Source organism: Drosophila gunungcola, assembly GCF_025200985.1.
Source record: "Drosophila gunungcola strain Sukarami chromosome 3L unlocalized genomic scaffold, Dgunungcola_SK_2 000002F, whole genome shotgun sequence".
NCBI lineage: Eukaryota > Metazoa > Arthropoda > Insecta > Diptera > Drosophilidae > Drosophila > Drosophila gunungcola.
This window is the reverse complement of record NW_026453178.1, coordinates 6,759,708-6,770,631: the sequence shown is the minus strand read 5'-3', so window position 1 is coordinate 6,770,631 and position 10,924 is coordinate 6,759,708. Positions and strand designations below refer to the sequence as shown.

The following is a 10,924-nucleotide window of genomic DNA, read 5'->3' as shown; positions in this document are numbered from 1 at the left end:
CAGTTTACAGCACGAGGTTTACATAATAGCAAAAATGTTAGGCTTAACAGAGACTAGTTTTTAATACAAATAAATTAAGTACTGAAGCATTAAATATAATTTATATTAAAACGGGCAAATTATTATGAACAAACATTAAAATTTGTAAGTCAAAACCGTATGCATATAAAAAGCCTTATATAACCCATTTAAATAATAGTGGATTGTCAGCGGATTTTTTCAAATTTTTTTTTTTCTCTAACGAGTAACAACTTTTTAACTTAAAAAAATTTTACATTTTTCGGGCCTATCTTCCTAATTGTGCCAATTGTCTTGAGCAATCGATGACACCATAAAAAACTGGTGCAGAGATTTTTCCTTTGTTCTCAGAGACATATAAAATCCGTTATCAGCTCCCGATTCAGAATCTGGGATCGATGCCACTGCGCTGAGCTTTGTTTACAAATACATTGGGTTCATTCAGGAAAAGTTGATAAGTAGCCCAGTGAATACCAGGTAGATAGTGCCGGAGAGTGAGAGCCCAATAATCCCGAGCTTCTCAGGCGATCGAACAGTTTGAGCTAAGACCGCTTGGAGTGAGGACGTATTTGGCATCGGGAGATAATACAGAACTGCTGCATCTAGTATAGGAAGCCAGACAAAAACAGTATTTGTTTATATTTCCACATAGCCCACATATAAATAAATTATGAAATCAGAGACGTTGCACAAGTTTCTGGCTTTCTGTTCGCTACTGATTGCCTGCGCATGGAGCCAGCCATGTAAGTTGAAATTCGAAGCGGAATATATAGGCTATTTTTAAAATTCGATAATAAACTTCTTCAATATTCTACGTTTTAAATAATACACTATGTTAAACGTTATCAACTTTATTTCCTAAAATAGAAATCAAAATAATAAACTGCTTAGAACATAAATAATAAAATCACACGTTAAATTAATTAAATAAAATTACTATATTTATTTATATTACATCACGTCCACTTTTTAGTGAATTCGACTCAGCAGAAAACAACACATCAACAATTGCTGCCAGTTCAGAGACCAGTTTTCTTTATTAAACATAATATTAGGGCGGAAGATGCCAAGAACTACCAGATCACAATCCCCAAGAACCCCGAAGCGGGGGAGCCCTGTCTCACGATCACTTGGAAGACCAATCCGGATGGCAGTGGCCCTGCTGAACCGCAAATCTTCATGGGTAGTGGCTACCTTGGCATATTACCACCAGTAGTGAGAACACCGCAAAGAAAATAAACCAAACATTACAATTTATTTATTTACGGAAATTTTATTGAGTATTTTACTGATATACTTGAATAATTTCGTATATTGATCAAAGCTTTATAAATATATCTGATGTGCAAAAAGATAGGTTTAACCAATTGGAGAAACCAACTTTCAATTAGCATGTTACTTGATAAACAACATATTTAAATTTCAAATTCATGTCCTGTTCATATTTTACTTCTGTATGTTTTGTGGATTCCCTGTGATAGAAACATTTAAAATATTTTAATTGGCGATCATAAATTCTGTAATAAGTTACGTAACATGTTACTAGTCCAATATTTATCACCTATAACTCCCACCACAACCTACGCTTTACTGATTTTTTTTTTTTGACAAAATAATTGTACACTGACCCATTGCGCTTTGGGGGAGAAGTTGGATATTTTGCTCGTATTTTCAGGGCCGGGTTTTGGCAACACCCAATCTGGACTCTGGAATATCGGTTGGTTGTCATAGCAACTCTGCGGGTGGAGTTCGAAACCGAGTTTTTGGGGCATGGGAGCCAGACAGTAGAGTCCCAAACTCCAGGGCAACTCCCCAAAACAGAAAACAGAGCCCCCATTGCAAATCCCATTCTCACACTGTCTGTGTCTGCAAGTGACAGAGATGGAAGCCATTCAGATAGAGTGAGAGGGAGCGCGAACCGCAGAAAGAGAAAGATAGAGAGAGAGAGAGAGAGAGATTTTGCAGGGCTGCACTTTTCGGGATGACTGCAAAAAATTTCGCTTTTTTCCATGTCCTGACTTTCGCTGCAGTTTTCATTTCAGAGCGCAACCCAAAAAGCAACATCAAAAGCAACAGCAACAACAACACCGACATACGGAACCCGAAAAAAATGTGGCGTGGGAGTGTGTTAGTAAGGCTAATTGCCTTGTCATACCCCCAGGGCCCACGGGTGGTATGATGAATTTTCCGAAATATCAATTAACGATGTGCACACCATTTCCATTGCGCCCCGTTATCATTTAATCGTTCCTGTAGGTATATGGGTTATAGTTGATTGATACAAACGTTTGCATACAAAAATATATATGGAAACAATATACGTAAGGTATGCTAATACTTTCCTACCATTCGTCACAAATGTTTTACTTTACCTTTTTAGCCAAAATAAGATAAATAAAGACTCGGTTGTTAATTGCATTATTTGTTTACTTCTTTTTCCAAAATTGTTAACTGTAAAGTTTATTCGAATCCCTCAACGTTGTTATAAGGTATCAATTTCCATGTTCGAAATGTCAGTTTGAAAACAAAATATAAAATGTGCTTACATACAAATAAAATTTCTTGTAATATGCTAATATTTCATGAGGAAAACTTTTCACCGCGGTTCTAGGTCTTTTAAACAAACCCAAAAAGTCTCCCCAATGCAAATTTAATCGTGATAGTAATAATGTTAGTTATTTTGGCTGCTTGTGTATACCTCACTTTTGGATTTCTAATTGTGTACTTAATATGCCTTTGTATTGTGATACTCCTGTCTATATTCTTTGGCTACAATCCTGTCGACAACTAAGGACTTTTCTTTTGAAAAACAATTATAAATGGGTAAGCAACATTTAATTTCTTAAATTTTTGTCTGCTGCAGATGAAAAGTGTATAAAAAATCAAAAAGTACTTAAAGTACATCTTCAAAAATATCATTAATTTGCCGTTTGGCCATCAACAACCCCGAAAAGCACTCAGACGGGCGGTAAGTTTCCCGGTAAACCCCAAAGAAAAGTTGACAAAAACTTTTGTGCATTACCTTTGTCTACATTTTGGTCAGCTTGATGGGAATTATGGGGATTTTGGGGGTGTACGAGAGCGGTGGCCCAGACAACAGTCAATGGATTAAGCGTTTGTTGTGGGGTTGTTGTTAATGTGAATATGTTTGTTGCTATTTTATTTAACGCTTCAATGCATCCCCTTTTTTTTTGGGCTTGCCGTCTCTGTCTGTCTGTCTGTCTGTCTGTCTGGGAACTCTGCTGTATGTTGGCCAGGATAGTTGTATTCCCCCAATGAGTGCTGAATTTTTAATCAGCCCTTTTGGCCCGTGGCTTCCTCGATTTGATTGAATGGAATAAAATATTCGAGCCTCACTCTCGCTCCATATTCTTTGTCCTTCCTGTTTTCTGCTGTTCTAGAAATTTTAGAAAGTTCCGTTGCGGCTGCAGCGACAGCCACCCCTGGAGCACCACCGCCTCTGACCCCAGCAGTAACCCACATTGCCAACCCCTTTTGAAGCCCCTTTGCCCACTTTTCAAAACCCACTCCCCCTTTTGACCCCCTTTTCACCCCCGATCCCAGCAAACATTCTGCACTGCGTCACGTTCGCCGCATGCTGTCTGCCATTTTGGCTTTTCCTGCAGGAAGCTTGCATATTTCACGTTCGCCATGTTGTTTTTTCCTCGCTGTGTGTCTGTGTGTGTGTGTGTGTGTGTGTGTGTGTGTGTGTGTGTGTGTCTGCAGTGTGTGTGTGTGTGCAGTGTGTGTGCTCCTGAGTTGGTGTGTGTGCAGTGTCTGTGTGAGCCGGTGCCCCAACTCTTCACTTTTATCGATTGAATTGTGTCTCCGGCTGTGAAATGCAGGTCATTGATCTGTTCGTGCCAGCTAAAAACGACGGAATGCTTTTTCGGTTTTTTCGCTCTCTCTCTTTCTCTCTCTATCTCTCTCTTTCTGCCTTTTTTCGCCTTCGAAGGAGTTGGGCAGGACAGCAGCTGTGGACTGCAATTCATCGTCTGGCTTTTTTGGAGTTTTATGGGTAATCAGCATTTGAACAGGGTTCTGGGTCTCCAGTAAACAGCGCCATAAATCTGATTTCGTTTTGATAAACCAATTCGGTGTCAGCTATTTAGCTAGATGTCGAGCCAGTATAGGCTAAGTTCGGATTCGTTGAGGCTGGCTAGGTTTAACTTTTCTCGAAAAAGAAAATTTGAAAAGTATAAATAGTTAATATAATTGGATAACAACTATTTAAATTAACAGTTTTATATGTAATGGGTGACAAAATTCAATTTTATGATTTTATTAAGGTGAAGGCATGTTTAATGAACAGAAGTAATAACTAAGAACTAAATGAATAACTTTTTACCCTAAAATAAAAGCTTATTTTAACACAATGAGATTTTCAGTCAATAAATTCGGAAGTTTTCTTAAAATTAATTAAATTGATAAAGACTGAAAATGGTTTTGGTTTAGTTTTAATTAACTAATATAATTTTAAAAGATTGTTGCTTATTTAGGTACCATTTTTTGCAAAAGTTTGAAAAGTTTCAAACATCCGCTTTCAAGATAGAAGAACTGTATAGAGCAGCTCGAGTTTTTCCTTTTTCTAACCAACACCAGCAAAACAACTGTGAACAATATTTCCTTCTCGAAGCTTTGGGGTAGTGGAGCAGCAGAACCCGGAGTTATATATATATTCTAAGTAGGAGTTTGGGTTGGAGTTGGAAATCACAACCAGACTGCTGGCAGAAACTGTACCGAAGCATCGAGAACGTAGATTCCAGACAGCAGTAGAAAGGGAAATCTACTGCGACTTTTGGCACCAGGATATGTATTTTTTGGGCATTTGGAGTTTTCCGCCTCCGGTCTTTTGGGGGTTAAATAAAAAGTACTTGTCCGTTTGGCGGTTCAATGACCATCCAACCGACCGGCGTCGATGCTATCTGAACAAAGTATATTGCCATCGACCAACGTCCGCTGCTTCCCACATTTACTAATGGGTCTTGCCTTTGCCTATCGCTGGAAAAACAAAAAATAAATAAGCATAATGTGCAGAACGAGTTGCAATCGCAGTTCCCTGTTCCCGGATTCTTAGCCACAAGTGAGTTCGGTTGACTTAATGCCCAGCTCGGTGAGCCAAACACGTTTTTCGCCAGCGCATAATTTGTGGGTAAGTTTTCAATCAACAAACTCCAAGCCAAACGCTTCAGTTTCTCTTCCGTCTATTTTTGTTCCAACTTTGTCCAATAATTCTGGAATGCAATGCCAACTTTCACATCTAACTAATTGACTTAACCCTGGCATTGGGCATTTGGCATTGCATATTTACTACGAACACTCCAGTACCTTACTTAATTTTTACGGTGGGAGACATGCGGTCGATGGCGTTCTCCACATTTGAAGAAGTTAGTCCTTCTGATTTCAGGTTGCAGTTTGTGAAGTGTAGCTAAAATATCTTCAAAATGATCAAATATATGATGTTTTTTATAAATTGCTATTTTGTATATAAAAAATTATGAATTTATAACCTTATATTAATTAGTAATACGCAAAGTAAACCAAAACATTTTTTCTTTGCAAAGTTTTAGAAATAAATATCTTTTTTATTAATAACTGGGAAATTAAAATGTATTTATTTATTAAGTAAACTTAAAAAATAATCCAAAAATTAAAAAAGTTTTTTTTTTAAGTCATGAAGATTTTATTCATTCAATAAAAATGTCAGCTTATGTTTTATTTCTGATCAACAAGAAAAGCGCCAATAAGTAGAAATAAAATGATTAGAAATATCATAATTTGATTAAATTCAATATATTTATTTAAGGAATTTTTATATTAGAAAATATTGTTAGAAAATAATATAAATACTTACAACTGATGCATAAATGATCACTTTGAAAATATGTTATAAATATTCTGCTATAGCAAATAGTATACTATTCAAAATTCACTTTCCTGTCCCCGAATCTCAGCAATAATTTCACCCAATATAGTGCATCTCGGAAACTTCGCGGTCATTGGAATTGCACAGCTCAACCGTTCAGAGAACGTTAAGCGCAGGCGTCGTCGCTGGAGAAAGGGCGAGATTTGGCTGCGAGGGAATCCGAGAGATAGAGAGAGTTACCGTAGAGGGCTCTCTGGCTGGGAAGCCTTCTCCTCCTAAACTGCCCAAGCCAATGCCAAAGCCAAAGCCATGGGCCTAGCGCTCGGGCTAATGGCCTCTCCAGTCGCTAGCTGATGTTATAATCGCTGGGAATCGTGGCTACAGCTTTTGTTGCATTCCACAGCGTTGAGGTGATTTCTCTTGCCGCTCCTCCAATTCTCCGATTCTCCTGCTCACCAGTTCTCCAGTTCTCCAGCCACCCGGTTCTCCGGTTCGTGCACCTTCCCCGCCCACACTCTCACCCAGTTTCAGGTCGGGTCTGCTGGCATTGACACTGACACTGCGCCACGATGGCATTGGCCATGGCATTCCCGGTGCTTCTTGCAGCGGCTTCCTGCACCGCCACCTTGGAAACCGCCTCCCTAGTCACTCCCTATGCACCTTCCCCCGGTTCGAAACTGGTCTGGCATTCATCAACCTTGGTTTCTCGGGGGAGTGGGAATGGAGGAAGGCACCTGGCAATGCGTGTGCAAAGTACAGGGAAGATTAGGAAGTCGCATTGGCTAGGCAAAATCGTGTTTAATTGTTTAACACATATCATTATTATTTCCATTTATTGTGAGAGAACTAAAAACATTTAAATTCAGATTTTTTAACTATTTTACAACTTACATTTTATTATTTAACATTTTTTGAAAATTGTCAAATATAATATTAATATTCAGTATCTGTTGAGCTTATTGTGTTACATATATGTTTTGAAAATATTAAATGTTATTTATGGTAAAAATAAGGGTAAATAAAAGACCAAACTGAATAATTTTAAACAATTGTTTTAATTAGAAACAAAAATAAATGAGATAATTCTGAGCTCATAACAATAAATCAAAAGTGTTGGTTAATTTTAAGAACACAAAACAATTCCAATAATTGTTAATATTGAAATAAAGATAAGCAGAGACAATATTTTAAAATTATTTATGTATGGATATTTCTAAATATTTATCATTACTGCTTACCTTTCTTTACTTTTCGCTTAGCCACCATTTATCAATAACTTGATTAATAGTATTAATTATTGTCAGATTTATTTACAGATGCATACAAAAAAAATGTATTTCAGTTTAGTTTGACATTATTTCATAATAATTGGAAAATGCTTACCTAGTTAAAATATTGTTTTTACTGTAGGTTAGTACAAAAACCCTTTTGTGATTTGCGTTATGCAGTGACAGACTTCTATTGTCGGACCAAGACCTATTCGTGGCCTTTCTGTTTGCAGACCCCATTTCCATCGCAATCCCCAGGATTCCATGTCCACGATGAGGCCGCTGCACTGGCTGGGCTTGAACTGGATTTTTAATTGGCCTAGTCCATTGAGTGCTCCATTTGCTGGCACCCCCCTCGTGCACCCATCTGGTATGTGTTGGCCAAGGTGCGAGTGGGGCGACGAGTGGAGGACAGATGCCCAACGATAATGGACAGCTGAGATTTGCACTCGGATAGCAATAACTGTGGAAACAAGTTTGAATTGCAAATGAGTAAATTGCAGATGAACTGGGAATTTTCCAATTGCTATTTGAAGAACTAAATGGACTTTACGCATTAAAGGCAGTGTAGAAGTCTTCACGAGGAAACTTGAGTCTTTTAAAATTGGTCGACTACTTCTGTCTAAAGACTATTGGATAATTATCAAAAATTATAATGTGGTTATTTGTACAATTAAGTTAACAATTTCTAGAAATCATTAGCAAATATAAGCCTTAAATAAAGTTTAAAGCTATATTTTCATATTACCAAAACACTAAATAAGAAATATTTTTCGAGGCTTGAGATTGAGACACAGTAATAAGACAAAATAAAAATATATGTATGTTTCAATTTGAATTCAATACAAGTCATGGCTTAATTTGTTTAAGTTTCTTAATATGTATCTTAACCTCCTTCATCGTGCAATTTTCACCCCACTTTTCCCAACCACATTGTCCTTAATTTGTCTTCGAGTGATCCCCCAACTTTTCCATGTGACAGTTTAACTAACTGATGAGTAAACTTAAAAAAAGTAAATTAAAATAAACAGGGACACCACAATTAAAATGAAAATCAACGAAAAGGGAAAACTTTTTGTAATACATACTCTTTGTACTTTCGCATGTATGTGGAGATATATACGAAGCGAACACACGGACATATTTTAATCCTCACAGACAGAACAATAACAGACTAACCTATTGTAAAGTGGGGGAAATATAAAGCTCAACGGCAAATATGTATGTTTACATTTAGACATATATACACCCATACTGGCCCTGTGTCTGTGCCTGTGTATGTTTATGCATTTGTATGCACTTGCGACAAATTTTCCAAAATGGCGGCGAGAATGACTAACCGTACGACTTCAACTCCCTTCCGTTCCCCAATTTTCCGCCCCCCAGCACCCAGAAAGTAGTGTGGGGGAGGTTCTTTTTGTCTGCTTGCGAAACTCCAGAACACCAGAACTCCAGGTCAATGATACCAAAAGTTAAACACCCAGCCAACCCACAAACTTCGTGACCCTCCTCGCCACCCACCATGTCTGCGTCGCACTTGAGCAATTTTCACAAAAAATAAAAATACAAAAATGCAGAAAATAAAAATAATAGAGGAAAGACTCGACTGAAAGAAGAGAATGAAAACAAAAAGCGACGGGCCGCACCCTGGGGCAAAAAGAGTGGGGAAAATGGAAGGGGCGGGTTGGGGGTGCATGCAACGTCAGTGTCAAGTTTACGCTAGGTTCACCACCTTCAGCGCCCAGTCCCCAAATCATCCACCACCCCTTCGCTGCCATGCCTTTTTCCACACACAACTCCACTTTCAATGGCAGCACAAAAGCACTTTTATCTTTTGTACGTTTAATTTGTGCAGTGAAAAGTGGGCGGGAAAAGCGTCAATGCCGGGTTAAGAGGATGAATTGTGCACTGAGAAAATATTCTCAAAACTAATTTGTCATAATTTAGTTAACGGCCGCAAGAATCCTTTTTATATCTGCACAATTTTACCGAATGAACAACTAAACAAAAAAAGAAAAACAGATGTTTTTCAGGCATAGTTGTGTTTCGATCCAGTTAAGCTATACATATTACATTTTATGAGAGCAAAAAATTAAAGCTTACTTGTAGGAAATAATAAATAAACGGCCAGAATTGGAAAGAAATAGGTAAGAACTTTTCCACATTTGAAGAGATTACTTGATCGCTGTGTTAAGATTAAATAAAATATAATATATTATTATGATTAAACTGTTCTTACCATTTTTACTCCTAGCAGCAGGAGAGCTCCAGCACCAATATACATTAAGCTGAAAATTAAGCATAAGATAGAGAATGCATAATTGTAATAAATGTATCTCTCCCCACCCAGCTAATGTAACGCCAAGAGATATACAATAAAAATACACGCTGCATAAAGTTAAATCGTTACACATTTCCAAAATTTTTATATTATAGTATTCTCTGTATATTTTTGTTAAGAATTATAGTCAAACTGTTTAAAAATATTCTTCATAGTGTACTATGACCTGGTGCATTTGGAAATTGTTGAGATTTTATTTAAAATTTCAATTCCAGAAACAGGACCATATTTTTGTAGCATACTTATTGAAAACTTAGTTACCTAAATTACTTTTCATCAAAGTGTACTTTAAACTTCTTTATCAAATATAAATGTTTCCAATAATCAAGAATTTAAATGTAAGGTTATCTAATCTAATACATTAATTATCACTTAAGTTCTTATTTTAGTTTTAGACTCAGGATCAATATTAAATCCCAAATTATAACACTATTATTCTATCAGCTGTAAGAAATAAAGGATTTTTTTATGTGTTTTTAAGAGGGAGGAAAAGCGAATGGAGCACATAGCGGCCAAAAGACCGAGCCACCCACCTCTTCCTTTTTCGCCCAACAAAACAGTCCACAAGCATCTGCACTCATGCATCATTCATTGTGCTTTGCTCTCTATCGCCCTCTTTATCTGCATCTGTTTCTGTGTGTGCACATATATATATATATATTTACATGTATATATGTATTTATGTGTTGGAGCTGCAGCAACAACAACAACTACGACAACTTGAACAACGCGGTGAAGGTCATTGCTACCAAAATTGTGTCTCCCTTTTGTCCTACTCTACTCTCGACTCGATTCGCTTCGTCACACACACACACACAAACACACACACACACTAACAGATACCCACTCACACAGAGACACACTCAAAACACACACACACCCTCTCACAGACAGGAAAAGCCCTGTATCTGTGTGAGCTATCCATCCATCCTAGTGGTATACTCCACATCCCGAAACATAACTTGAACAGGGAGTTGGGATCTCAGTTCTGGAATGGGCGATGAAAATGGAGACAGCTATGGAAAGAGATGGCAATTGGAGAAAGAAAGAGAGAGGGAGAGAGAAATAGAGAGCTGGAGAGCCGCAGTGCTCGACTGGGAATTTTTCCTTTTTCGCTTTTTATTTCTAACGTGCCCACTTTTCTTCCCCTTTTGTCATTTTTTTATAAGGCATGGTTTAAGTGGATAAAGAAGTTGCCAGATGGCAAAGATCGCGAAGAAATTAAATGAAACATCTTTTCTTAAAAAAAGAGAAAACAATAAAAAAAATTGTTTAAAAGTTTTTTTATTTTTTTCGAATTATATAAATACATTAACTATTTAGAAAACGTTTCTTTTTTAGTATAGCAATGACAAACATTTGACATTTTAAAATACTTGATCTCGTATTTGGCAAAAAATGTTATATTTTTTTTTAATTATACACAAATTT

General features: G+C 37.1%; 2 protein-coding genes across 2 annotated transcripts in view; both read left to right on the top strand.

The window, feature by feature from the left end:
• Nucleotides 1–514: 514 nt before the first annotated feature.
• LOC128257334 (uncharacterized) lies at nt 515–1,275 on the top strand. Its single transcript, XM_052988311.1, has 2 exons — nt 515–761; nt 992–1,275. The coding sequence occupies exons 1-2, from the start codon at nt 689–691 to the stop codon at nt 1,255–1,257; spliced, it is 339 nt and encodes a 112-aa protein (XP_052844271.1). The 5' UTR covers nt 515–688; the 3' UTR covers nt 1,258–1,275.
• Nucleotides 1,276–2,523: 1,248 nt separating this feature from the next.
• The window catches only part of LOC128257326 (uncharacterized), a 150,245-nt gene continuing 141,844 nt past the window's right edge, over nt 2,524–10,924 (top strand). Inside the window, exon 1 of the mRNA XM_052988297.1 lies at nt 2,524–2,841. Coding sequence (XP_052844257.1) covers nt 2,838–2,841 — 4 coding nt within the window. The 5' untranslated portion in view covers nt 2,524–2,837. The remainder of the gene's footprint in view (nt 2,842–10,924) is intronic.